Source organism: Hyperoodon ampullatus (genome assembly GCF_949752795.1).
Source record: "Hyperoodon ampullatus genome assembly, chromosome: 19".
NCBI classification, from domain to species: domain Eukaryota; kingdom Metazoa; phylum Chordata; class Mammalia; order Artiodactyla; family Ziphiidae; genus Hyperoodon; species Hyperoodon ampullatus.
This window is the reverse complement of record NC_136932.1, coordinates 18,774,417-18,802,351: the sequence shown is the minus strand read 5'-3', so window position 1 is coordinate 18,802,351 and position 27,935 is coordinate 18,774,417. Positions and strand designations below refer to the sequence as shown.

Here is a 27,935-nt window from a genome sequence, read left to right as displayed (position 1 = left end):
ATGGCAGGGCCACATCCCAGCTGGTGGACCAGGCTGCTGCTGGCAGCCCTGCTGAGCGTCAGCTTCCCCGGGGACATGGGTGAGTCGGACACACCCCTGCAACACCCCTCTCTGTGGCGGGGGCTCAACTTCCAAGGCACTGCCCTTAAGTGAGGGAGGGGGCTCTCATGGAATGTCTTACCCAGACACTCACTCGGCCATTCAACAAACAACCACCACCCACTTTGAAGGCTGGGGAGCCATGAGCCTGAGCCGTATGGCCCAAGAACACCCAGGGGAGGAAGGAGACTTGGTCTAGAGGAGGGAGAAGACATCCACTAAGAGAATGGAGGCGCTTGCAGGATGTACTGAGGCTTGGAAAGCTGAGTCGAAAAGTTTTAGAGGAACTTGGAGGAGAGAAATGTGATCATCACCTGCTCTGGGAGTGTCTACAGTCGGCAAAGGGCTGGAGCTGGCTCCTCCTGATGAAATTTTGCCTGTCAGTGGAGGTCATGCTGATAGCTTGAAATAGACCATGGTGGGAACATTTACACCCTGGAAATTGGCAAATGCTGCAAGTCAGGGCTTCCCCGCCCTCACCGGAGCCCTTGCTATACATTGACAGTGCACCTTGCCTGGAGCCCAGGAGACCACCCACTAGTGCACATAATAGGTCCTTACTGTGATTTTAACTGAACAAAACCAAAGGGAATCCCAACCTTTGGAGAAACTGGAGTTTTACCTCATTCATTTACTAACAGCTCACTGTGTGCGGGGCTTGGGCTAGGCTCTGGGGACACAGTGATAAACAAGACAGAATCCCTTTTACCCTGGAGGAGCAGGTGGTGAAGGGGGTGGTTAGGGTGTCCCCGCCAGCAAATGGGCCAGCGCCTCGGTCTCGGCCCCCACCATCCTTGCCTCCAGACTTGAGTGGAGAGTCCAGGTTTGAGACCTGGCTCTGCGGGTTTCTAGCTGTGCTACCTGGGACTGACCACGTACCTGCTGGCCTCCATTTCCCCCTCTGTAAATCGGGAGAGGATCCCCACCTCTTTCAAATGAGGATGCACAAGGGAAGGGCTTGGCAGTGGGTGAGGCGCATCTCAGTGGGCACGCCCATCTCTGCTCCCCAGCGAACCGCTGCAAGAAGGCCCAGGTGAAGAGCTGCACCGAGTGCATCCGCGTGGACAAGGACTGCGCCTACTGCACGGACGAGGTGCGATGCTGCTGGGGCCCAGCCTGGGCCACCTTCCCAACCTGCGTGCCCCACCCTGCTACACCCCACGCCTGGGCTCTGGCCCACACTTGCCCCGCCCTCAGCCCAGCCCCAGGCCCCGCGGTCGTGGGAGGACAGGCAAGGGTCAGGAAAATCGGAGTGGTGGGGGGCAGGATAAATCCGGGGTTAGGACAGCCAGGGGAAGGGCACTGCTCTCCTGACTCCATCTCCTTCTGGCCAGATGTTCAAGGAACGGCGCTGCAACACCCAGGCAGAGCTGCTGGCTGCGGGCTGCCGGCAGGAGAGCATGGTGGTCATGCAGAGCAGCTTCGAGATCACAGAGGTGCCCAGAGTGGGGGTCGGCGGGGCTGGGCCCTCCAAGCTCAAGGCTGGCTGTTTGTGGGAGGCTATCGTGTCCCCTGGCTGAGCTGAGAGGTATCTCCATCAGATCTGGAGAGACCCTCCAGCCAGGTGTCCCCCTCCCCTGGACACAGGAAACACAGATCGACACCACCCTGCGCCGCAGCCAGGTGTCCCCCCAGGGGCTGCGGGTGCGGCTGCGGCCCGGAGAGGAGCGGCACTTTGAGCTGCAGGTGTTTGAGCCCCTGGAGAGCCCCATGGACCTGTATATCCTCATGGACTTCTCTAACTCCATGTCTGACGATCTGGACAACCTCAAGAAGATGGGGCAGGATCTGGGTATGGCGCAGAAGACAGCACAGCAGGGCATGGAGAGAGTGGCCTCCCCCAGCTGGCTGGGCACCTGCTCAGGAGGCCAGGGCTCAGGCTAGCTGCACCCACTCCTTCCCCCCATTCTCAGAGGCGGGTCCTGTGCAGACCCCAGTAACCACTCGGGAGTGCAGAGAAGGCCCCAGCCGGGTGGGAACCAGAGCCCTCTGGTCCTTTTTGGTTTTTTGGATGTGCTGTGCCTCATGGCTTGCGGGATCTTAGTTTTCCGACCAGGGATTGAACCCGCACCCCCAGAAGTGGAAGCTCAGGGTCCTAACTACTGGACTGCCAAGGAAGTCCCTCCTCTGGTGCTGACAGAGGGCACCAGCTGCCATAAGGCTGAGGTTAATTCCCAGCTCTGCAGACGGCTGGTCCAGCTCCCCGGCCGCACCCTCCAACTAGCTGCATGCACAACTCTGGGTCCCCCGAGTCCCATTTCCCTCATCCATAAATAAGGACAAGGGCTGTCATGTGCGTGAGCTGACGCCCAACATGCAAAGTGTTGACAATAAGTTATTCTTCCTCTTCCCCCTTCCCAAGCGAGCCCCCGGCCCCTGTGTTGATGGGTTCTTGGGGCTCAGCTGCCCCCTCTTTTTTGTTGTTGATGCCCAGCCCAGGTCCTGAGGCAGCTCACCAGCGACTACACGATTGGATTTGGCAAGTTCGTGGACAAAGTCAGCGTCCCTCAGACAGACATGAGGCCCGAGAAGTGAGTGACCGAGGGGGCAGGGGTCCTGGCCAGGTGGCCCACGCCCTCTCCACCCAAGCACTTCGAAGTCTTCAGGTTGAAATGAGCCAAGGGGGAGGTCCCTAGAGAGGGTGGGCAGGGGGTTGGGGGCGTCTTCTCCCCTGACTTTCTCCCTCCCTGACTCTCTCCTTCCCACGTCCGCCCAGGCTGAGGGAGCCCTGGCCCCACAGTGACCCCCCCTTCTCCTTCAAAAACGTCATCAGCCTCACGGAGGACGTGGAGGAGTTCCGGAACAAGCTAAAGGGAGAGCGGATCTCGGGCAACCTGGACGCCCCCGAAGGAGGTTTCGATGCCATCCTGCAGACGGCCGTGTGCACCGTGAGTGCCGGGGCAGGTCCTGCCGGCCTAGACCCGGCTGTGCTTTTCAACAAGGGCAGGAGCTGCCCACTGGCCTGCTCTGGTACCAGGCTGGGGCCCCCATCCCCTAAGACAAGCTCAGACCCACTGGGGGACCCTCAATTCCAATCCAAGTTTAGAGGTATCAGGGCCTGAGCAGTCACAGCCTGGTTTTGTATTGGCCAGTGAGGCGGACATGAGTCTTGGGGTTCTGGAACCTTCAGTGCCCTGAGGCCAGCTCCCCATCCAATCTCCCCGTTAAGACCCGTCTCCATCTGTGCTGGAAGAGGGCACTTCTTTTTTTTTTTTTTTTTTTTTTTTTGCGGTACGCGGGCCTCTCACTGTTGTGGCCTCTCCCGTTGTGGAGCACAGCCTCCGGACGTGCAGGCTCAGCGGCCATGGCTCACGGGCCCAGCCACTCTGCGGCATGTGGGATCTTCCCGGACCGGGGCACAAACCCGTGTCCCCTGCATCGGCAGGCGGACCCCGAACCACTGCGCCACCAGGGAAGCCCAAGGGCACTTCTTTTTATGTGCACATCAGTTTTTTCATTTAAAGAATAATGTATCCACAGACAAAAAAGAAATTTCCCTGGCAGTACAGTGGTTAAGGATTCAGCACTTTCACTGCCAGGGGCCCAGGTTCCATCCCAGGTCGGGGAACTAAGGTCTCTCAAGCCACATGGCGTGGCCAAAAAATAAAACAAAATTAGAAAATAAGAAGTAAAAATGAAAATAATGTATCCATATTACAGACAATTTGGAAAACAAAGAACAGAAATTGCCCATAATTTCACCACCATCAGACAACCAGCCACTGATACCCCACCAGCATATTTTGTTCCCTTTTCCTTATTTTATATAGTTGGAATCAGTGTACGTATAGTTCTGAAACTTGCTTTTTTTTTTCACCTAATGCTATCATAAACATTTTCTCTTGTAATACATGGTTTTCAAAATCATCCCATGTATTTCTCAAACAAATTGCCCCGTGCTGCTTGCTGTACCTATTTTAAATCTTCCGTTGAATGCTGCGTGGCGTACATTTTTCTGTGCAGTTGAGATATTCTCACAGAGTGGTTAAGACCTTGTGGGGACAGCTGGATGAACCTGGTTCACATCTTGCGTGGTGCCCACTGTGGGCACAGCCCCTGCTTCTGTTTCCCACTTCCCATCGCTGGTTTCTTTTTATCCCCCTCATCACTCATGTGCTGTCTGTCACGTGCGTCATTCATGGGGGCGTCAGGCTGTTAATCCCGTGTCCTTGCTGAACCCTGTGTTGGGACGTGCTTTCGCTGTCACTGTGCACGACACTGTGATGAGTGTCCCCTGCTCCACGGGCACCCCTCCTCGCTCTCCCCAGAGGGACATCGGCTGGCGCCCCGACAGCACCCACTTGCTGGTGTTCTCTACCGAGTCGGCCTTCCACTACGAGGCGGATGGCGCCAACGTGCTGGCTGGCATCATGAGACGCAACGACGAGGAGTGCCACCTGGACACCACGGGCACCTACACCCAGTACAGGACACAGGACTACCCGTCGGTGCCCACCTTGGTGCGCCTGCTCGGCCAGCACAATATCATCCCCATCTTTGCAGTCACCAACTACTCCTATAGTTACTACGAGGTGCGGGGGCCGGGGCCTCACTGGGCAGGATGGGGGCGGGCGGGAGGGTCCGTGGAACTTCTCAGACACCCCCATCTGCCTTCCTCCCTTCCTTCCCAAAACTTGGGATGGGCCCTGGTGGGAAGAGGAGTCCACGTGCCCATTCCCCAGCCCCCCTCCCAAGCAGGTGAGGGCTAAGAGCACAGGCTCTGGAACGCACAGCAGGCGCCAGGCCTTAGCTTCCCCATCTGCCAAGTGAGCAAACCCCAAAGGTGTTGTCTGGATTCAAAGAGATGACACTTGTGGGAGGCTGAGCCACGGCCTGGCATTTTCTCCTGCAGAAGCTGTCCTCGTATTTTCCTGTCTCTTCGCTGGGGGTGCTGCAGGAGGACTCTTCCAACATCGTGGACCTGCTGCAGGATGCCTTCAACGTGAGAGCTCTGGAGTCTGAGCCTTTCTGGGGCGGGGCTGGAGAGAAGGCTGAATGGCAGAGGACTGGGAAATAGGACAGGAGGGAGGAAGGGTCTTCTGCAGCCCTTGAGGAGTGCCCCCTGGGCCTGGCCCCAGGTTCCTGCAGCCTCTTCTCCCTTGACCCCCCACCCCCCACCCCGCCCCCTGCCAGCGCCCCAGGCCTCCGTGTAGGTGGGAGTGCAGCACAGACAGGCCAGGCCAGGGTGGGTGAGCCCGGGGTACCCCCAGGCCATTGATCGCCTGCTCTCTTTTAGCGCATCCGCTCCAACCTGGACATCCGGGCCCTGGAAAGCCCCCGAGGCGTGCGGACAGAGGTCACCTCCAGGATGTTCCAGAAGACGAACACTGGGTCCTTTCTCATCCGACGGGGGGAAGTGGTACGCCTCCGTGGGGGTCCCGGGGCAGGGGAGGACGGGCACAGCGCCCTGCGGGGCGGGGTCTACCTGAACAGATGTCCAGAGCATGGCCTCCGGAGTCAGATCTGGGTTTGAAGCTCTCTGGATCAGCCCCTTGGCTTGTCCTCATCTGTAAAGTGGAGACCAATCAGCTTGGAGCTCAGGGTTGCTCAGATGAGTGAATGGGCCAAAAGCAACCCTGGTTACTGTTGGTGCTCTTGTTACTGTGGCTGTGCCTGGAGGGAGCAAGTTCGCAGCCCTGAGGAAGGGTGGGCAGGGAGCTGGGTGTCGGGGGCCAGACACATCCCTGGGGCTTGAGGGCCTAGAGACTTCAGGCATGACTGCCCCCTGGTGGTCTGTCCAGGCCTGCCTTGTCTGACAGTGGGGTCCCTGCAGGGCACATACCAAGTGCAGCTGCGGGCTATCGAGGACTTGGACGGGACTCACGTGTGCCAGTTGCCAGAAGCGGACCAGAAGGGCAACATCCATCTGAAGCCCTCCTTCTCCAATGGCCTCATGATGGACGTGGACATCGTCTGTGACGTGTGCTCCTGTGAGCTGGTATGATGCGGCCCCACCAGGTCGTGGAGGGAGGGAGAGGCTAAGCCGACCACCCCAGGGCCCTGAGTAACACAGCAGAGCATCCTGTGGCCACAACTCCCTTTCGGGGTGCCCTGAGGGGCAGCGTCCAGCGTCCCTCACCCCCGCAGCCACCCCACCATCATTTCATTCCAGCAAAAAGAGGAGCGGTCATCTCGCTGCAGCTTCAATGGGGACTTCATGTGCGGACACTGTGTGTGCAATGAGGGCTGGTGAGTGTGGGAGGGTGAAGCCAGCACCCAGGATGCCAGCAGCTCCCAGAGAAGGGGCTGGGCACACCATGTAGGCTGCTGAGGGTGGGTTGGCAGCTGGGCATAGAAAGGGCTAGGAAAGGGGTATGTCTAGTTGGCAGGTGGATTCAGTTCAAAGCACTTTGAAATTCATGGATATGGGAATTCCCTGGTAGTCCAGTGGTTAGGACTCAGCGGTCTCACTGCCGGGGCTCCGGGTTCGATCCCTGGTCGGGGAACTAAGATCCCGCAAGCTGCATGGCGTCGCCAAAAAAAAAAAGAAATATATGGATATATAGGATTACCTCTGGAAAGACGTGTAAGAATCAGGGCAGTGGTGGCCATTAGGGTGTTGTGTGTCGGACACAGGAGAGAGACGTACTTTACCCTCCATCCCTTTCGGTTTTTTTTGTTTTTTTTGCTGTACACGGGCCTCTCACCGTTGTGGCCTCTCCCATTGCGGAGCACAGGCTCCAGACGCGCAGGCTCAGTGGCCATGGCTCACGGGCCCAGCTGCTCCGCGGCATGTGGGATCTTCCCGGACCGGGGCACGAACCCATGTCCCCTGCATTGGCAGGTGGACTCTCAACCACTGCGCCACCAGGGAAGCCCTCCATCCCTTTTGGACCTTTAGTATCTGAGCCATGGGCACCTATTACCTGAGCAGAAGGGAGTCATAAGAGAATGTTAGTAAGAGTAAGGGCTTTTCAAGCTTCAAGACATTGAATAAGTTTATCATGACTTGAGGGAGGGACAGGGGGAGGGTCTCAGGGGACTGAGGTTTGAGTCTCAGCTCAGCCCCTGCTGTCTACGTAACTCAGACCCACAGGGGCCCACTTCAGTTTCCTCATCTGTAAAATGGGATGGTGAAAGCCTTCCTGCTGAGCTGTGCGGAAGTGACTGGCTTCTCCTGCAGGAGCGGCAAGACCTGTAACTGCTCCACTGGCTCCCTAAGTGACCTGGCGCCCTGCCAGCGGGAGGGTGAGGACAAGCTGTGCTCGGGGCAGGGCGAGTGCCAGTGCGGCCACTGCGTGTGCTATGGCGAAGGCCGCTATGAGGGTCAATTCTGCGAATACGACAACTTCCAGTGCCCCCGTGCCTCCGGGTTCCTCTGCAACGGTGAGCTACTGGCCCAGGTTGGGTGGAGCCGAGAGGGTGGCCTGGGTGTCCAGCCCCTGCCCCCCGCCTCTAGCTCTGCCATCAGAACCCATGTTGGGAGAGGCTCGCTGGGAGTCGGGACCCCCATGTTCAGGCCCAGCCCTCCTCCAGATTCCCTGAGTGCCTCTCCCAAGTCCAGCCCCAACCTGGACCCCTCTCCTCCTCCACAAACTTGGTGCCCAAGGCCCCTGCCAGCATGAAATCCCCACTGTGGAATGTCCCCCTGAAGTCCTCCAGCCCGTGCCCACTCCCTCCTCCACTCTCCCATCCCACTAGAGTGGGTACCACCCAGCTCAACCTCAGTGATCGGTGGTATATGGCATAGCGATCTTTCCTCTCTCGGAAGATGCTACATCTCTAGCAGACAGGGCCGCCTGGAGTAATGCATCCTCTGTAGCCCCACAGGGCCGCCTGGAGTAATGCATCCTCTGTAGCCCCACAGGGCCTAACACAGTGTGGGCCCAGGCCATGGGCACATAGGCTGGCCAGGGCTTCCGGAGCTGGGCAGGGGTCACAGAACCCGCAGGGGCCACATGGAAATACTGAATGGGTGAATGGAGGAGAATGAATGAAAATCCACTCACCAAATACTTATTAAGCCCCAACTGTATACTTGCCACAGGGGGTCAAGACCCTGCTTTTCTACCCTTTCCTCTGTTCTTGTTTTTGTCTGCCATTTCTTCTCTTCACCTGCCCACCCCAGGGTGTGCTCAGAGAAATGAAGGGAGAACCCAGGACGTCTGGAGAAAGGCAGACATTTGGCACAGGCCAAGCTGAGACAGGAGGGGAGGGAGATGCAGCCAGGAAGGAGGCAGGGCCAGACTGCGAGGGGCTTGGGTTCCAGTCCAGGATGGGTCCAGTTTTAATCTAGTCCAAACTTTTTCTTAAAAGGCTATACATTAAATATTTTCAGCTTTGTAAGCTATATGGTCTCCGTCACAACTACCCAGCTCTGCCGTTGTAGCAGAAAGCAGCTATAGGCAATACATAGGCAAATGAATGTGGCTCTGTTCCAATAACACTTTTGCAAAAGCAGGTGGTGAGCTGGATTTGGCCCACAGGCTGTAGTTAATCAACCCCTACTCTAGTAAGGATATTGGACTTCATCCTTTGGGCAAAAGGGAGTCACTGGTGTGTTTCTTTTGTGTGTGTGTGTGTGTTTTTTTTAAAATAAATTTATTTATTTTTTATTTATTTTTGGCTGCATTGGGACTTCATTGCTGTACACGAGCTTTCTCTAGTTGCGGTGAGCGGGGGCTACTCTTCATTGCGGTGCGCGGGCTTCTCATTGCAGTGGCTTCTCTTGCGGAGCACGGGCTCTAGGCACGCTGGCTTCAGTAGTTGTGGCATGCAGGTTCAGTAGTTGTGGCTCGTGGGCTCTAGAGTGCAGGCTCAGTAGTTGTGGCGCATGGGCTTAGTTGCTCTGCAGCATGTGGGATCTTCCTGGACCAGGGCTCGAACCCATGTCCCTTGCATTGGCAGGTGGATTCTTAACCACTGCGCCACCTGGGAAGTCCTCACTGGTGCTTTTAATTTCATTTTCTAACTCTTTATATGTTAACCTTTTATCCAGCCACCTTGCTAAACTCACTTATGAAATCTAATAACTTATTTATAGATTCTTGTTATTTTGTGACATGTTTCTGATACTTGCAAATGATGACAGTTTTTCATCTCTTAACTTTCCAAAACTTATGTTTTATTTCTTTTTCTTACCGTATTGCATTGGCCAGGCCTCATTAGAGGTTCTTAAACAGGGGAGACACATGATTGGGTTTGTGTTTTGGGGTGATCACCTCAGCTGCAGAGTGGAAGGTAGAAGGGCACAACAGAGCAGGAGAAATGGAGAGAAGGGAGTTCCAAGAAAGCAACGAAGAGATGGCTCTGCCCCTGGCTGGAGACATCCTAGCTCCCAAGGCAGCTCCAGCCAGTGGGCAGCCTGGACTGTGGGTGCAAGTGTGCCTCTCCTCTCCCCTCCCCTTCACTGCAGACCGGGGACGCTGCTCCATGGGCCAGTGTGTGTGTGAGCCTGGCTGGACAGGCTTGAGCTGTGACTGTCCTCTCAGCAATGCCACCTGCATCGACAGCAATGGGGTAGGCCTGGGCATGAGGCAGACAGTGGGGGGCGGTGGAGGAGGCCCCAATCAGGACCACCCTCCCTCTCAGGCAGGGGTGGGGGCACAGCTGGCTCACTGGTGCCTCCTCTTGACTCAGGGTATCTGTAACGGGCGTGGCTACTGCGAGTGTGGCCGCTGCCACTGCAACCAACAGTCGCTCTACACAGACACCATCTGCGAAATCAACTACTCAGCGGTGAGGCCAGATTCACTGGGTATGGGCATGGGGACCCCAGGCACAGGGCAAGACGGACAAGAGGGGCTGAGCCTGGTGCCAGAGGAGCTGCCCAAGGGTGTGACGTGGTGGGAGCGGGCCTGGCAGGAGCCGCCGCCCAACATAGTGCCCGCCTGGCCCTCTTCACCCACCCAGATCCGCCTGGGCCTCTGCGAGGACGTGCGCTCCTGTGTGCAGTGCCAGGCGTGGGGCACCGGTGAAAAGAAGGGGCACATGTGTAAGGAGTGCAGCTTCAAGGTCAAGATGGTGGATGAGCTTAAGAAAGGTATGGGGCAGGGAAAGAGGACTAGGCAGGGGGGCTTCCGATGGGGTAGGTGGTGTCTCTCATCTGGGCAGGGCTGTAGAGCTGGGTAGGGGTCTCATAATCCAAACTGAGGAGATGCAGTCCAGAAAGAGGGTTTCCAGACCTGGGAGTGGTCACAGAACCCAGACAGGTCACACAGACCCAGGTAGGGGACACACAGTCCGGCCAGGGCACCCAGACCTGGGGAGATGGCTTCTGGCTTGGACAGGGGGCAAAGAGCTGGGTAGGGCCATGAACACGGCAAAGGCGCATAATTGGGCCATGGGGGCACACAGCCTCCTTTCCTCTAGGTCAGAGAAATGTTCTAGAAGGGACTTCCCTGGCGGGCCAGTGGTTAAGACTCCACACTCCCGCTGCAGGGGGCGTGGGTTCGATCCCTGGTCAGGGAACTATGATCCCACATGTGGCCAAAAAAAAAAAAAAAGAAAAGAAAAAAGAAAAATGTTGTAGAAGCCTAGCTCCTGAGTGTTGCCCAGGATGGGCACAGATTTGCAGCCTTTGATGCTCCTGGCGGACAGCCCCCGCCTTGCCCCATCTGTATGCACAGTTTGCCTGGAACTTGCATTCTTCCCCAGGGAGGTGCCTCCCACCCTGTGATGGGCGGGGTGGGCCCCAGAGTAGGGCCATGGTGAGGAGCGGCCATCTCACCAGGCCCTAAGGTGCTCTGGGGTGGGGTTGGGTGCCCTACTGACCGTCTGTGGGTGCAGCGGAGGAGGTGGTGGAGTACTGCTCCTTCCGGGATGAGGATGACGACTGTACGTACAGTTACACCGTGGAAGGTGATGGCGCCCCCGGGCCCAACAGCACCGTCCTGGTGCAGAGGAGGAAGGGTGAGCTGGAGGGCTGGCCGGGGGCATGTGGGTGGCCTGTCAGACCCCAGCGGGGGAAATGGCACCGACTCCCTCCTCCTTGCTCCCTAGACTGCCCTCCCGGCACCTTCTGGTGGCTCATCCCCCTGCTCATCTTCCTCCTGTTGTTCCTGGCACTGCTGCTGCTGCTCTGCTGGAAGTACTGTGCCTGCTGCAAGGTGGGGGCTCCCCCAGGGTCTCCCCAGGGTCTCCACCCACCACCAGGGTCCCTGTAGGTGGCAGAGGCCAAGCGAACCCACATGTTCTGCCCAGCCCTGGTGCCCTCCCCACCCCAGCCTCTCACCTCTGCCAACCATCAGTGGCTGGATACCTGGGAGCCTCTGCCCGGGGGTCAGCCACATGCAGAGGGTCATGAGAGCTAACAGAGAAGGAAGGGCTCTGCCCACCAGGAGCTGACAGTCTACTGGGGAGGAAAGACAGGAGACAGGAAAACATGGAGGATGGCATGGCATGGGATACTGAATTGTGGGGAGCAGAGACAACACTCTGCAGTAACCCCCAGCGTTGTGGGATATTAGTGTGTGTTACAGAGAAAAAGAGTTCTGTGATCAAATACATTTGAGCAAGCGGTTTCTTCTCTGCAGGACTTCTCAGAGCCTTTGATCTAGTTGTGTGAATAGTGAAACTATAAGGGGAAGGAATTCCGTGCTTCCCAAATGGGTTTGATCACAGAACCTTTACTTTCCACAGTATACAGCAGGACCAGGGTCCCCTGGCACAAATTTGGGGAACCCTTTGCCCCATCACCCTCTGTACCCACCTTGTGTGCCACACATCTAGACCCCTGCAGCTGCCTGGATATCCTGGTGTCTGGGAAGGCACCTTTGCCCCCTCTGGACCGTTGGCGTGGGTGGCAGGTGGTGGCGGAAGGGGCTCACCTAGGCTGGGGTGGCTGTCTCAGCTCTCATCCTCACCCACCTTGTCTCCTAGGCCTGCCTGGCCCTTCTCCCGTGCTGTAACCGAGGTACGGGCCGGCATCAGCAGGGGTGGTGGGCTTCTGCCTGCTCTTTCTTCCAGCTGGGGTGGAGAGGAAGTGGGGGCCGAGTCTGGAACAGAGGCGGGAGGCCCCGGGGTCCCACCTGCAGGGTTGTGGTGGGGAAGGTCTGGGGAGCGGCCCAGCGTGAGGACCCTGTCCCGCAGGTCACATGGTGGGCTTCAAGGAAGACCACTACATGCTGCGGGCGAACCTGATGGCCTCGGATCACCTGGACACGCCCATGCTGCGCAGTGGGAACCTCAAGGGGCGTGACATGGTCCGCTGGAAGATCACCAACAACGTGCAGCGGCCTGGCTTTGCCTCGCATGCTGCCGGCATCAACCCCACGGAGCTGGGTGAGGGCCAGGCCTGGGCACCGCAGGTCTTGGTGCTGCCCTTGGGGCCCGGGGCATGTTCACCGCCGCTCCCGGGTCTGGGATCACACCATTCCTATTTTCTCTGGGTATTGGGTGCAGGCACAGGCCTGGCTGCCTTCTATCCTTCCTGATGGTGCTATAAGCCTCAGGTGCTCCCCTATCCAAGCATGGCTCCTGGACGGGGCTTCTGCGGTGCCCACTGTGCAGGGGGCTGACGACACCCCTCCCTGCCTGCCCCTAGCGCCCTACGGGCTGTCCCTGCGCCTTGCCCGCCTTTGCACCGAGAACCTACTGAAGCCTGGCACCCGAGAATGTGACCAGCTGCGCCAGGAAGTGGAGGAGAACGTAAGGGCCAAAGAAGCCGATCCCAGGCAGCTGGCGTCTCTGGGCTGGGTGTGAGCCAGGTGGCGGGAGAGCAGAGGGAAGCAGCTGGGGAACCTAGATTTTTCCGGGCAGGGAAGAAGGGCTTCCTTGGACGTGTGCCTGGCCTGGGATCATCCTGGGATCTGTTCCCTGTAAATGCTTCCAGAAGGGTAGAGGCAATGTGCGTGCCCGTGGCCACGCCCCCAGCCAACTCCGAGAGGTCCTCTGGGCCTGGATGGCTCTGGGTGGAGAGGCTCCCCCAGGGCCCGAGCCTCACAGCCCTCCCTTGCCTGGCAGCTGAACGAGGTGTACAGGCATATCACAGGCGCGCAGAAGCTCCAGCAGACCAAGTTCCGGTGGGTCCTGGGTGCCCAGGGTTGGGTGAGGGTGCTGCCCGTATAGCCAATGCCAGGGGATCTCCCCCAGGCAGATTGTGCCTCCACCCCAGGGACCACCTGGCTCACGTTCCCCACTTTGTCCTCCACAGGCAGCAGCCCAATGCCGGGAAAAAGTGAGTCGAAGACACACAGGTGGGGTAGTACCAGCCCCGAGTACCTGCCGCCTCTGCCCCCTCCCCCACCCCAATCTCCATCCCCATCTCCATCCCACTGGAAAGGAGGGCTGTCTGTGTCTGTCCTTGGGTAGGACCTTCATTGAGCAAATACCTGTATGAAGCCCTCACCAAAAGCCAGCCCCCGTACTAGAACAGGAAAACCACAGAGAACCAAGCAGACCCAGTCCTTGTCCTCATGCCGGCGTTAGCCCCCTACCCAGTACCTGGGATAGCCCGGTGCCCAGCTGCAGCCCTCCTCCGACGCCAAAGGCCTTGATTCTGGAGGCACCACTGGGAGCCAAGAAGATGGTCCAGTGGGTGACACACCTCCTTCCCAGTTCCTACCCCAAGTCCCAGCCCCCCCAGGGGAAGAGTGGGGGTGGGAACAGCATGCAGAGGGGACACAACTGCGCAGGAACAGAATACAGCTCTCGCTGAGCACATCACCTTCAGTAAGAACCATCTAGACCAGCATTTTGAGTGCTTACGACGGGCCGGTCCTTGTTCTAAGGGCTTCATGTGTGTGGTTATCTTATCCAAGTGGGTACCTTTGCTATTCCCATTTTATAGTTGAGGAAACCGAGAATCAGAGAGCTTAAGTACCTTGCCCAAGGTTACCTAGCTGTTAAGATATAGAACCAGGATTTGAACCCAGGCAGTCTGGCTTCAGGGCCTATACTCTTCACATCTTTGCTGTCCTGACTCTCCTTTTGCTTCACCAGCCCTTCTTGGTGAGGTGGGTGGGAGTAGTAGCCTCATTTCACAGATGAGGATGCTAAGGCTGCAGGGTGAGGTGGTGGGACCAGCGTGGGCCTCTAGGACTGTCTGGTTCTGATGACTGCTTTTTCCTGCCTGGAATCTTGTCCCCTGATGGAGAGAGGACAGGTAGGTGGGGCGGGACAAGTGCCAGCCTCCTGGCCAGCCTGACACCTCCCCACCCAACCCCACCCCCAGGCAGGACCACACCATCGTGGACACGGTGCTGATGGCGCCCCGCTCAGCCAAGCAGGCCCTGCTGAAGCTGACGGAGAAGCATGTGGAGCAGGGGGCCTTCCATGAGCTCAAGGTGGCCCCTGGCTACTACACCCTCACTGCAGACCAGGGTAAGTGGGCAGGCTCCCTGTGCCCCTCCCTCTCACCTCCCACCCCTGTGCGGCCCCCTGACCCCCATCTGACGGCTCCCCACCGCCCGCCCAGACGCCCGGGGCATGGTGGAGTTCCAGGAGGGCGTGGAGCTGGTGGACGTGCGGGTGCCTCTCTTCATCCGGCCTGAGGACGATGATGAGAAGCAGCTGCTGGTGGAGGCCATCGACGTGCCCGTGGGCACTGCCACCCTCGGCCGCCGCCTGGTCAACATCACCATCATCAAGGAGCAAGGTCGGTCAGGGTGGGGGGAGCAGGGGGGCCCAAAGGGAGGCTCTGGGGTCCCTTGTTCCTCCTCGAATCCAAGTGGAAGTGGGGCCTGGCCATGTGGCCTAGGCAAGTGACTTAACCTCTGAGCCTTGGTTTCTCCATCTGTAAAATGGGTATCAGGCTCAACCCCTGAGCCTTGGCTTCTCTATCTGTAAAATGGGTATCAGGCTCTTGTGAGGATTGTGTGGCTCTACATCTCCGCACAGTGCCTGGTAGTAAGCACTCAGTGTGGGAGCTTCTCTTATAATCACCAGAGGGTGCTACGTCCTCCTGGAGCCATTGCACATCCCTCTCCTTGTTCTTCCTCTATGGCCCTTGAACTTGGGAGACTGAATGGGGCCCCCCTAGGATGGCAGGGCATCAGAGCAGGAAGGGGACTGGGGCCTGCCTCTGCCCAAGCCTATCTAGAGGGGTGAGCAAGGCGTCACACCGCTGTCACCCACGGTGCCTTCCCTGCTGGTTCCTCGGGGAACCTGGACTTGTTGATAACCATTTTTCTGGCGCCCGGAGGGTCTGTTCTGGTCCCTGACCCCTCCTCCCCACCTGCCCCAGGACCCCAGGACTCAGGCCTGCTCTGCCCCAGCTCTCAGTCTCAGCTCTCATGTCTGGTCTTTCCCCTGCCCAGCCTCCTTTCTCTGCGCTGACCCTTCCAAGATGTTAGTTGGACACTGTTCCAGCCTTGTCAACTTTTCCTGGAAGACTTTTCCAGCCCCTTCCTCTGCCCTTCCCCAGAGAGGGGTGACAAGCAGACTCCTGGAGTCTGGGCCGGGCTGGGCCAGAGGGAGGGCGGGGACTGAGAAGGGACTGTGGCCAAGACCCCTGACCAGTGCCTGGCTCCTTGCAGCCAGCGGGATCGTGTCCTTTGAGCAGCCCGAGTACTTGGTCAGCCGCGGGGAGCGCGTGGCCCGCATCCCCATCATCCGGCGTATCCTGGACAATGGCAAGTCCCAGGTCTCCTACTGCACGCAGGACAACACAGCGCAGGGCAACCGGGTGAGTCTCCACCATGGGGTCAAGGGCACATCCCAAGGGCCCGGTGCAAGCAGGACATGGCAGCTGCCTGAGTCTCTGGATGCTGGTGGTGCCGCTGGCTGGCCTCCCAAGGACATGTCCACCTGCCCGGCCACCCTGCAGCAGGGGTGTCTTGCACACCAAAAGTGCCAGTGACTCCCTGAGTAAGGTCTTATCGTGTCCAGACCATCCGTGTCCCCCTCCCAACATCCCAGGATCCACCAGGATAGCCAAACTCTCCACAGAGAAATAGACACCTCCGTCTGCCCCTGTCCAGGGACTCTGGGCTTCTTGACGTGGGATCACAGGCTCCATGTCCCTGGGCTGTCATTGCCGGGCAGGCCCTCTCTGGGCCGTGCCACAGGAGCAGCCCTTCAGGGCAGGGAGGGCCGTGTGGTAGGGCAGTGTCCCCTTTATCACTGGGCCCCAGTCTCAGGGAACTGCCAAATCCAGGTGGTGGATGTGCTTGGTTTGGCTTACAGGTCTGTTTGGTTTTCTAAATTTACTACCAACATTTTATGTTCTTTTTTTTTTGGCCACACCGCATGGCTTGTGGAATCTTAGTTCCCCAACCCAGGGATCGAACCCGAACCCGGGCCCATGGCAGTGAAAGTTCAGAGTCCTAACCACTGGACCATCAGAGAATTCCCTATTACCAACGTTTTTTTAAACTAATTTTTATTGGAGTATAGTTGATTTACAATGCTGTGTTAGTTTCTGCTGTACAGCGAAGTGAATCAGTTATACATATACATATATCCACTCTTTTTTAGATTCTGTTCCCATATAGGTCATTACAGAGTATTGAGTAGAGTTCCCTATGCTATACCGGAGGTTCTTATTAGTTATCCAGTTTATACCTATTACCAACATTTTAAAACTAAAAATATTCACATCAAAACTTCACTCAAAAAGTAATAAAGTCTAGTCTCACTGGCCCACAGGCCCAGCCCACTTGGCAATCATGGGAGCAAGTGTGCACTCAGAAGATCCTGACACACACCTATTCTTTCTTTCTTTCCTTTCTTTCTTTCTTTCTTTCTTTCTTTCTTTCTTTCTTTCTTTCTTTTTTACGCCCTATTCTTCTTTTTATTGGTAGGAACAGTTCTCATTACTGCTCCAGTGCTCCAAAGAGGAATTTGTATGCCCATAACTTTTCACTGAATATGCCATATTATAGAGATTCTGGCTATCCTGTTATGCTTTTATAAAGATCCTTTGGTATTGAACTATTTTTAAAAACATTTTACTTCTCAACTTTTTGTTTTGAAAAGCTTCAGCCTACAGGAAAATGGAAAGACTAACAAAATTAGCACCCATTTACCCTTTACGTAGATTGACCTTGCTTTCTCTCTTTCTATATAGATGTATATATGCATGTGTGTGTGTGTGTGTGTGTATATATATATATATATTTATTTATAGCTCTATAACTGTAGAGAGAAAGGGAGAGAGAGTGTGTTTGGTTTACTTTTGTTGGCTGAACTATTCAAGGTAAGTTGTAGACATCATATAGACCCTAAACCCTTCTGCAGGCGCCTGCTAAGAACAAGTGCACTCTACATGACTACGACAGAATTACCTAACTTAAAAAATGTCAGGGCTTCTCTGGTGGCGCAGTGGTTGAGAGTCCGCCTGCCGATGCAGGGGACACGGGTTCGTGTCCCGGTCCGGGAAGATCCCACATGCTGCGGAGCGGCTGGGCCCGTGAGCCATGGCCGCTGAGCCTGCGCGTCCGGAGCCTGTGCTCCGCAACGGGAGAGGCCACAACAGTGAGAGGCCCGCGTACCGCAAAAAAAAAAAGAAATGTCACACTGTCCTCATAACTAATAGTCCATATTCGGATCCCCCATGTTCACATGTCCCAGTAATGTCCTCTGTAGCTTTTTCCCCCCAATCCAGGAACCAGTCAAGGGTATGGCATTGCATTTTGTTGTCATGTGTTTAGTCTCCTTTAATCTAGAATAATTCCCTGGCTTTGTCTTTTGTCACCTGGACACTTTTTTTAATATAAATTTATTTATTTATTTATTTATGGCTGTGTTGGGTCTTCGTTTCTGTGCGAGGGCTTTCTCTAGTTGTGGCAAGCGGGGGCCACTCTTCATCGCGTTGCGCGGGCCTCTCGCTATCGCAGCCTCTGTTGTTGCGGAGCGCAGGCTCCAGACGCGCAGGCTCAGTAATTGTGGCTCACGGGCCTAGTTGCTCCGCGGCATGTGGGATCCTCCCAGACCAGGGTTCGAACCCGTGTCCCCTGCGTTAGCAGGCAGATTCTCAACCACTGCGCCACCAGGGAATCCCTTCACCTGGACATTTTTGAAGCATTCCCCCCAGGTCAGCTGTCTTGCAGGCGACTCCTGCTTTTCTTTCTGGGTTTTTGTAGCGTTTGAGTTTGTCCCTCTCTGCACAGCGCGGCTGGCTAGCAGTGCCTGGAATTGAATGTTAGTTTGCAGTGCCACCCAGTGGCGTCATGTGATGGGAGCTCAGGAAAGCTCTGGGGCATTGGGGGAAAAAAAAAAAAAAAAGCTGGAGATGTTGGAAGCACCGCCCCCGGGAGGCAGGGCCTGGGGGCTGGTGGGATCCAGACTTCAGAGCCCCAGTGCGGGGAACAGTTCCTCCCTCCCTGTCTGGGGCCTGCAAATCTCAGCTCCCCCGGCTGAGTGCCTGCCTGTATGGGACCCTCCATATCTGCATCCCTGTCTCTGTGCCTTGGTTCAAATCCTGGTTCCACCGCAACTACCTGTGTGAACTTGGGCAAGTTTCTTCACCTCTGTGTACCTCAGTTTCCTCATTTGTAAAATGGGGACAATAATATCTCTACCTCACACTGCCCTGAGGAGCAAATGAGCTAATATTTGTAATGTGCTTGATGCGCAAGAGGTGTTGTAGAAACATGAGTCATTCCGTGTCCATATGGGACAGTCTGTGTGTGGGGGGTCTCTGCATTGTCCGTGAGGTTGGGGTGGGCTGTGTGGCCGTTACTCATTCTTCCAGGCCTGGTCTGACCCTGACCCTGACCCCTTCCCACTCCCAGGACTACATCCCCACAGAGGGCGAACTGCTATTCCAACCTGGGGAGACCTGGAAGGAGCTGCAGGTGAAGCTCCTGGAGCTGCAGGAGATGGACTCCCTTCTGCGGGGCTGCCAGACCCGCCGCTTCTACATCCAACTCAGCAACCCCAAGTTTGGGGCCCGCCTGGGCCAGCCGCAGTCTGCCACTGTCATCATTGGGGACCAAGGTAGGCAGAGTCTGGAGTCAGCCTAAGCGGGGCTGGGGGCTTCTTGACAGTCTTAGCAAGTAAAAATACAGGACGCTCAGTTAAATTTGAATCTCAGATAAGTAACAACCACATTTGTAGTATAAGTATATCCCATGTACTATTTGGGATGTACTTATCCCAAGAAAGGGTTTGTTGTTTATCTAAAATTCCAATTTAGCTAGGTATCCTGCCTTTATCTGGCAACCCTACTCTCAATCAGAGAGGCTGGGGTCATGCGGCCACCGGCCTGCTGCTGGCTGTGAATCGCACCACTAAGGGCCTTAGCCCTTTGACTTCAGCCTTCATTCCAGCTAAAATGCAGGTGTTCCCAGAAGGGGTGAAACAGTTCTTATGGGTCCTGAGAACTGTATAGTGGGGTCTGTGAGCCCACCCGGAGAGGAGGCTTGCTGAGAAGATGGGGCAGGAGGTGGAGTCTTGGGGTCCCGGAGTGACGGAGGGCATTGGGAGAAGCCAGGTGTTCTCACGTGGGACACACCCTTGGCTGCCAAAGGGAGCGAGAGAGCAAACTCCTTCCTCCTTCTCATCCCTCCAGAGACCCTCCTGGGCCCCCCAAGTTTGGCAGGATGCCCTGTGCTTTACTAATGGGGGCACCAGCCCTCTAGAGACCCCCTTTGGTAGGTCTCAGTTGAGGGGGATGCAGGGAAGGAGCGTTGGTGTTTAACTGGGCTTCTGGCGCCCCCTGGTGGCGATGGTGGGTTCCTGCCCCCCTCAAAGCCGTGGGGTGACTCAGCTGGCTGCCCTGCCCTGGCTTTTGACCCACTACAGATGAACTGGACGGGAACTTAATGGGCCAGACCCTGTCATCACCCCTACTCCCCCGGGGTGACCTGGATGCCCCACAGAACCCCAATGCCAAGGCCGCCGGGTCCCGGAAGATCCACTTCAACTGGCTGCCCCCTCCTGGCAAGCCAACAGGGTACCGGGTAAGGTGCGGGGCGATGAGGGTGGTGGATGGGGAGGCTGGGCACATAGTGGGGAGGTGGGCCACCCGGGGGGAAGAGGGCCCTTGAGGGAGAGGAGAGGGCATGCTTGGCCTCAGTGGACGGGGGAACCCCCCTCTGTGCCCCGGGGCAGAGGCGAGTTCCTGGACTGTGGCCCCACCAGCCCAGAAACACCTCGGCTCCGCCCCAGCCCTGCTGTGTGAACCTGGCAGGTCACTCGGTCCTGTCTGTGCGCAAAGCGGGTAACAAGGGCAGGGCTCAGTGGAGGGAGGATCAGCTTTGCCAGCTGCTCCCCACTGACCAGCCCCGCCCCGGGAGCAGGTGAAGTACTGGATCCAGGGTGACTCTGAGTCCGAAGCCCACCTCCTCGACAGCAAGGTGCCCTCGGTGGAGCTCACCAACCTGTACCCGTATTGCGACTACGAGATGAAGGTGTGCGCCTACGGGGCGCAGGGCGAGGGCCCCTACAGCTCCCTGGTGTCCTGTCGCACTCACCCGGAAGGTGAGGCCTCGCCTTTCTGTCCATCCACCTGTCTGCCCCCCAGCTACCCTGATGCCAGCGTGCCCAGCCCTGTCCCCCGACCCCCTAGAAGTCTGCCCCCTCTCTGCGGCTGACAGCTCTCTTCCTGCATCCCCTCCCCCTCCAGTTCCCAGCGAGCCGGGGCGTCTGGCCTTCAATGTCGTCTCCTCCACCGTGACCCAGCTGAGCTGGGCTGAGCCGGCCGAGACCAATGGCGAGATCACGGCCTATGAGGTCTGCTATGGCCTGGTCAACGAGGACAGCCGTAAGGATCTGGACCTCTCCTTCTGCCCCCAGGGAGGAGCAAAGAGTGGGAGGAGGTCCAGCGTCCTGGTCAGTGGATGAGTCCGTATGTCTGATTGCCTGGGGCATCGTTAGGTTTGTGGTCAGGTTTGGGCTGAGTTGCATTCCAAAGCCAGGCCCAGAAGCTCCCAGGGCAGGTAGGGATGGAGGGCCTGAGATTATATATGTGCAGTGGGGTCACAGGTCCAGGGTTGCCTGCCCACGCAGGTAACTAAAATGGCTCAATTCTACACGGTTCTCTTAGGGCCAGAGTAGAGTTGACAGATTTAGCAAATAAAAGCAGAGGACGCCCTGAACTTCAAACAGACAATTTTTCTAGTACATTTCATGCAATATTTTATCTGGCAGCCCTAGGCCAAAGCACCTGGCAGAACTGTTATTTTTCTTCCAGTCCTGGAAGGGGAGGGACCACCCCTGCCAGTTGTCAGGATGAGAAACTATTTGAGGGAACTTGGTCCCACCTCTCGCCTGGTGCAGGGCCCTCCTCCTTGCGCTCTCACCTCTGTTTGGCCCATCTCAGGGATGGAGAGCTTACCACCCCCAAATAGGACCCGTGGACCCTAAAGTGAGTCAGGCTTAGCATCCCCAGGGTGGCCCAACAGGGCAGAGGGCAGCAGGATTGTTCTGGGTCTCAGGCTCCTTGCTCTTTAGTAGCCTGGCTGACTAAGCACAGCCTTCTCAGCAGCTGCATCACATCCTTGGCTCATTCTGAGTTTACAACACCTGGTCCACCCATGGACCGCTGTCAGGAAATGTTTTCTGACCCAGCCTTTAATCCCAGGAATGACTGATGGTTTCAGCCCACAGCGTTAGCCTGCTGAGGCCTCCACTGTGTCACAAATGTGTGAGGCGGGCCCAAGGGCATCAGCAACTTTGGGGTGGCCCCCTTCCCTTCTCCCCCTGGTGGACAGGGATGGGAAAGGGCAGTTAGAGACCTCCCCCGACTGACAGCCCAACATCAGCCAATTCTTGGAGCACAGCTCTTTACTTACCAAACAGCATCAAGGGACTTCCCTGGTGGTCCAGTGGTTAAGAATCCATGCTTCCACTGCAGGGGGCACGAGTTCGATCCCTGGCTGGGGAATTAAGATCCCGCATGCCACGCGGTGGGGCAAACAAACAAACAGCCTCAAGCTTAGCAGGTGTTGTTTTTCCAGAGCCCTCCTTTGGACCCCTTGGAAACTGGGACATTTTCTGGTCTCCCAGACGTCTTCCAACATAGAGGGCCCCCATCTTGTCACATGGGGTCCAAGGCACCGTAACTTGCTCAGAGCAGCCTGGGGTCTCTTCCTCCTCTCTCCCAGGGCTTGTGTCCACCCTTCTAGGTGTGGCGGAGGAGAGCTGTTTCCCCTCTGCTCTCGCCCTTAGCTCTCACAAGCCTCAGCCTGTCCTCAGGTGCAGGTTCAGGCCTGCCTCTCCCCTCCCGTCCTTGCCCAGGTGACCAGGGAAGCCATGCATTTGGGGTTTGGTTGTGGACAGTGAGGCACAGGTGGTGAGGGCGCCCAAGCCTCTGGAGCCAGTGTCACACAGACGCACATGGACGCAGGACCCTTTACCAATTGGTAGAGGTGACAGTGGGGCCGACTTGAGTCTAGTCTTGTCTCTGCCACTTAACTTAGCGATGAGCCGCATGGAGCCTTCTCTAAGCCAGTCCCACCCAGGTTCTCAGGGCTTGGCATGCAGCTGGGGTTCAACAGTTGCTTGCTCCCTGACTCGTTCCCCAAACTCCTGGGTGCAGCTCAGGGGCTGTGCGACAGTCCTGGTGCACCAGAGGCAGGGACCAGGCCAGAAGCTGGATGACCCCTCTGAAGCACTCTCCCTGTCCCAGGACCCATCGGGCCCATGAAGAAGGTGCTGGTGGACAGCCCCAAGAAGCGGACGCTGCTCATCGAGAACCTGCGGGAGTCCCAGCCATACCGCTACACGGTCAAGGCTCGCAATGGGGCAGGCTGGGGGCCTGAGCGGGAGGCCATCATCAACCTGGCCACCCAGCCCAAGCGGCCCATGTCCAGTGAGTGGTGGGTGGGAGGCACAGGGCAGACGGGGGTGGGCAGGAGGCTGAGGCTGGGGCCCTGGCTCACCCGCTCCCACCCTGCAGTCCCCATCATCCCAGACATTCCCATCGTGGACGCCCACGGTGGGGAAGACTACGAAAGCTTCCTCATGTACAGCGATGACGTGCTCCGCTCCCCGACTGGCAGCCAGAGGCCCAGCATCTCTGATGACACTGGTGAGTGGGCCTGGGATGCCTGCGAGGAAGGTGGGGGTCCTGGGTAGAGGATGGGGCTGTCACTGGTGTCCAGAGAGAACCAAGGGGCCAGTGAGCACTGGGCATGAAGGTCACACCAGAAGTCCCCTCTCAGCCCCAGACGAGCATCTACAAAGCCGACGGTTTGGCAGGCACCACACTGGCTCTGGATACAGAGGGGACAAAGCCGACGTGGCCCGAATGAATCGTGTGCACGTCTGTGTGTGAGGACAGGCAGACAGACATGTGCTTGGGGCACATGCACACAGGCTCATGCACATGGGACTGGAAACACAGTTTTGAGACCGGAGGGCTCACCAGCAGTGCCATGGAATCAGGCCACCTGCCAGGGACAGGGCCATGTGGGAGGAGGCAGGCCTGGCTCTGGGCCCACAGAGCAGTGTCTCCCCACACTGGCCCTGTTCCTCCTCCTTCCTTGATTCCTGTACAGTGTGATGCAAAGAGCCCTCGACTGGGACTCTTGGGGACTCAGTTTTAGCTCTGGCTCCACTGCAGGAATTCAGATGAATCACCTTCTCTGCGCCTGTTTTCTGATCTGTGAAATGGGATGCCAATCACACACTGCCATTAGTGAAAATCCTTCAGGATTTGTATTTTCTTCCATCCTTGCCTATACCAGGCCTCCACGGTGTCCAACCTGGGTTTAAGGAACCCAAGCCCAAGGGTCTTGAGAGTTTTGAGGGTCTGAAGTAAAGAGCAGCTGGTTCACATCAGGTGCCCCAGCTCAGCTGCACTACACTTCGCTGCCTGTGACGCACTCTGGCTGCTGGAACTGCCCCTGGGAGGCCAGCAGGGGAGAGCTCACGCCCTCCGTTATCCAGACGGAAAACCAAGGCTCAGAGCAGGGAGTCCTCACAGCTGGCGACAGAGCCCAGGCTCTGGTCCAGGGGTCTCCCCTCGCCAGCTGCAGCCCGGGCCGCCCTCTTCCACCTCTCGGGCGAGGGCCTCGCCGGCCACCGGGCTCCCCGGCACACACCCGGATCCCAGAGAGCCAGAGGACGGGCTCCCGTCACAGCGCCGCCCGCCTCCTCCCCCAGCCCCTCTGCGCAGCCGCCCGCGCCCCCCCCGGCGGTGCCAACGCGGCCCTTCGTTGTTCCCAAGGCGGCAGCGGCTGGAAGTTCGAGCCCCTGCTGGGGGAGGAGCTGGACCTGCGGCGCGTCACATGGCGGCTGCCCCCGGAGCTCATCCCGCGCCTGTCGGCCAGCAGCCGGCTCTCCTCCGACGCCGCCGAGCCGCCCCGCGGGCCCCTGGATGACGGCGCCGCCGGTGGGGGCGCGCGGGGTGCCGGCGGGGAGGGAGGTGACCGGCCTGCCCTGACCCGCACCCACCTAGGCTCGCTGGTTTGCTGCCTCTGGGCTCCAGCCAGAGCCCACCGCAGTCAGGCTGCCCGGCTGCCACCCCAGAGCCAAGGGATCCCAAGGCAGGCGCTGGGGCTCTCCCCAAAGCTGGACTGCCCCCAACCTTCCAAGTCTGTTGTGTCTAGGGCAGGCCCTGGTGCCCAAGGAGACCCGTCAGAGGCCTCAGGGGACCCAAGGGCAGGCGTTTGGGCTCTCCCCAGGGCAGGGCCAACTGCAGGGGCAGTGAGTCCCCGGCTGAGGTCAGCGGCCGTCCATAGGGGCGTCCTGCCAGGCCACAGGACCTGAGTTGCAGACGCCTAGGGGGCCCTTGGACTCCTCCAAGGACCTCTGTCCCTGGCGGGCCAAGGGAAGCAGGTTGTTTTTATGCCAAGGGCCCCCAGAGGGTAGGTAATCCAGGGAATTCCCAGGGCTGCAGCCTGCCCCGAGGGGCTCCAGGTCTGGTGCGGGCCGGTCCGGTGACCCTGCTCTACCCCACAGAGCACCTGGTGAACGGGCGGATGGACTTTGCCTTCCCGGGCAGTGCCAACTCCCTGCACAGGATGGCTGTGAGCAACACGGCCTACGGCACCCACCTGAGCCCACACCTGCCCCGCCGCCTGCTGAGCACGTCCTCCACCCTCTCGCGGGACTACCACTCGCTGACCCGCCCGGAACACTCGCACTCGGCCACGCTGCCCAGGGACTACTCAACCCTCACCTCCCTCACCTCCCAGAGTGAGTACTCACCACCTCCCCTGCCCTCCCCTAATCCTTCCTCTCTTCCAGCTCCTGGAGGCTCGGGCTGCCGGCCTGCCGTCCCCCTCCTGCCCATCCTCTGACACGCACACTCCCTGCCCTCTCACTCTTGTTTTGTCCTGCCCTAGGCCTCCCTCCCATCTGGGAACACGGGAGGAGCAGGCTTCCGCTGTCCTGGGCCCTGGGGTCCTGGAGTCGGGCTCAGATGAAGGGGGTCCCCCACTCCGGGGACTCAAGAGACTCTATAATCCTGGCTGGGCAGCCAGCAGCACCCTCTTGGGGCTCAGGTAGTACAGGGGTGGCCATCCTGTGCCTCCACAGCTGTCCTGCTGCATCTGTCACCCATCCACCCACCGCCGCTGCTGCCCGTGCCACCTCACCCTCCATTCCATCCACATCAGCGCTGGTGCCTAACGCAGCTTCCGTCCTCTGGGGGTGCTGGGTTGGGGTTAGGAGAGGGGCCAGGCCAGCTGAGGAGGGTGGGGGCCGGCTGACTCACGGGCTCACCCCCTCTCGGCACAGGCAGGGCCCGCACCCACATCCTTCACAGGACATTCAGGAGGTGCTGGGTGGCCTGGACAGGGTGTTGCAGGGTGAGTGGGCCACCTGGCCAGCGGTCAGTGCAGGCGCCACAGCTGAGGGCGGTCAGGGCTAGAACTAGGACTCCTGCCCGGACACCCCTGACACCGGCTGACTGTGGCCTCCTGTCCCCAGGCTCCCGCTTGGCTGCAGGTGTGCCCAACACACCCACCCGCCTGGTGTTCTCAGCCCTGGGACCCACGTCTCTGAAAGTAAGCTGGCAGGAGCCACAGTGTGAGCGGGCGCTGCAGGGCTACAGCGTGGAGTACCAGCTGCTGAATGGCGGTGAGGCATGGCTGCTGTTGGGCTGACACACGGGGACACCCGACTGTCAGGAATCCACCCAAGTCCCTTGAACACTAATGCTCCCCCCCACCCCACCTTTCTGAGAGAGTCTCTCTCTTCTAAGACTCCCACTGCCTCTTCTGATGAATCCTCATCCATCTCTCCCTAGGCCTCTCTCCAGATCATTCCCACTGCTAGGTTTTACCTAACAAGGCCTCACCAGCCTAGGGACCCAGGGCCTCTGCCGGCCTATGAGATGTCTTTCCAGGAGTTGGGAAGTGGCACTTCCGTGGGCAGAGACACTCGCGGCAGCATGATCTGGGCCCATAAACAGCCAACATACACAGATGGGATCTCAGGTTCCACTCATTCCTTGTGTAGCGTACAACCTGAACAACCAACCGTACTATACAAGGCTGACCCCACCTGTACCCAAGCCACAGCTAATGCTGGGCAGGTGGTGGGTAGGTCTTGACAGTAGCCTAGGGAAGGGGTGGGATCAGGCCGGGGATAGGAATAAGGAATAATGCTGCTCTGCTACCTGCCTCCATCCCCACCCAGGTGAGCTGCATCAGCTTAACATCCCCAACCCCAGCCAGACTTCGGTGGTGCTGGAAGACCTCCTGCCCAACCACTCCTACGTGTTCCGCGTGCGGGCCCAGAGCCAGGAAGGCTGGGGCCCAGAGCGCGAGGGTGTCATCACCATCGAGTCACAGGTGCACCCACAGAGCCCACTCTGCCCCCTACCGGGTGAGTCGCCCACCCACCCTGACAGTTGTCCCCTCATCTTGTACCCACAAACCCACCCACCCACCGACACTCTTCCTCTGCTGTCCCCAGGCTCTGCCTTCACTTTGAGCACGCCCAGCGCCCCAGGCCCACTGGTGTTCACAGCCCTGAGCCCAGACTCTCTGCAATTGAGCTGGGAGCGGCCGCGCAGGCCTGATGGCGACATCCTCGGCTACCTGGTGACTTGTGAGATGGCCCATGGAGCAGGTGCTGCCCGCCCCAGGGTCAGGGGGACCAGGGGAAGGGTGGAGGGGGAGCCACCGAGGCTAAAGGCATCTTCCCTGCCCAGAGCCAGCCACCACGTTCCTGGTGGATGGCGACAGCCCCGAGAGCCGGCTGACGGTGCCAGGCCTCAGCGAGAACGTGCCCTACAAGTTCAAGGTGCAGGCCAAGACCACCCAAGGTTTCGGGCCTGAGCGTGAGGGTATCATCACCATCGAGTCCCAGGATGGAGGTGGGCTGCTTCACCCCTTCTTCCCCCGCACCCCTTCTGGCCACGCCTTCTCCCGGCCCCACCCTCTGACTGGCCCCTCTGCCCACTCCAGGCTCCTTCTCACAGCTGGGCAGCCACTTGGGGCTCTTCCAGCACCCAATGCCAGGAGAGTACAGCATCACCACCACCCACTCCAGCACCACTGAGCCCGTCCTACTGGGTGAGTTGCCCGGTGGGGGCTCCTGGCTCTCCCAGGGGAACACAGCGCTAACAGAGGAAAGGGGGTTGGGGACCCAGGTGGACCCTTCAACACCTCTTCCCCTGCAGACGGATTGACCCTGGGGTCCCAGCACTTGGAAGCCCATGGCTCCCTCACCCGGCACGTGACACAGGAGTTTGTGAGCCGGACACTGACCACCAGTGGAACCCTCAGCACCCATGTGGACCAACAGTTCTTTCAGACCTGAGCCCCCGAACCCCACCTCCTCTCCCTGGCGCTGCCTCAGCTACGCCATCCTTGGACCCCTGGCGACCAGCCCACCCGCATGCTGATCACAGGGCCGGTGCCTCTGGCCACAGAGCAGGGGGTAGGTGTCCTCTGGGAGGCATGAAGTGGTCCCGGAAGGCCCTTCGGCTGCCCTCCTACCCTGGGCCCAAGCCCATTTGTAACCAAAGAGCTAGGACCAGCGTGACAAGGTCCCAGCTTTGTTCTGCACTTAATAAAAGAGTTTGCTACCGCTTGGCTCTGCCCTGTCCATGTTTC

General features: G+C 58.3%; 1 protein-coding gene across 5 annotated transcripts; it reads left to right on the top strand.

Moving 5' to 3' along the window:
* On the top strand, positions 1 to 27,909 carry ITGB4 (integrin subunit beta 4; the record flags this gene model as incomplete). 5 transcript variants are annotated; one of them, XM_079725232.1, is made up of 39 exons in its annotated part: positions 1 to 79; positions 1,110 to 1,192; positions 1,434 to 1,535; positions 1,687 to 1,891; positions 2,534 to 2,630; positions 2,816 to 2,987; positions 4,368 to 4,631; positions 4,952 to 5,041; positions 5,336 to 5,458; positions 5,873 to 6,037; positions 6,212 to 6,288; positions 7,223 to 7,425; positions 9,455 to 9,558; positions 9,679 to 9,777; positions 9,952 to 10,081; positions 10,828 to 10,950; positions 11,041 to 11,147; positions 11,920 to 11,953; positions 12,130 to 12,321; positions 12,584 to 12,687; positions 13,003 to 13,061; positions 13,193 to 13,216; positions 14,213 to 14,361; positions 14,456 to 14,635; positions 15,516 to 15,664; positions 18,714 to 18,918; positions 19,726 to 19,883; positions 20,223 to 20,403; positions 20,549 to 20,686; positions 22,553 to 22,735; positions 22,823 to 22,954; positions 24,829 to 25,065; positions 25,215 to 25,373; positions 25,801 to 25,950; positions 26,512 to 26,700; positions 26,791 to 26,946; positions 27,029 to 27,193; positions 27,285 to 27,392; positions 27,500 to 27,909. In XM_079725232.1, 39 exons carry the CDS (start codon positions 1 to 3, stop codon positions 27,637 to 27,639), a joined length of 5,415 nt encoding a protein of 1,804 aa, XP_079581358.1. In that variant the 3' UTR covers positions 27,640 to 27,909. The 5 variants fall into 5 exon arrangements, with proteins under 5 accessions (XP_079581358.1, XP_079581359.1, XP_079581357.1 ...); XM_079725233.1 differs by having other exon boundaries at positions 14,456 to 14,639; positions 15,520 to 15,664; XM_079725231.1 differs by lacking the exon at positions 25,215 to 25,373 and adding an exon at positions 24,102 to 24,274 and having other exon boundaries at positions 14,456 to 14,639; positions 15,520 to 15,664; positions 22,823 to 22,958; positions 24,787 to 25,065.
* Positions 27,910 to 27,935: the final 26 nt, after the last annotated feature.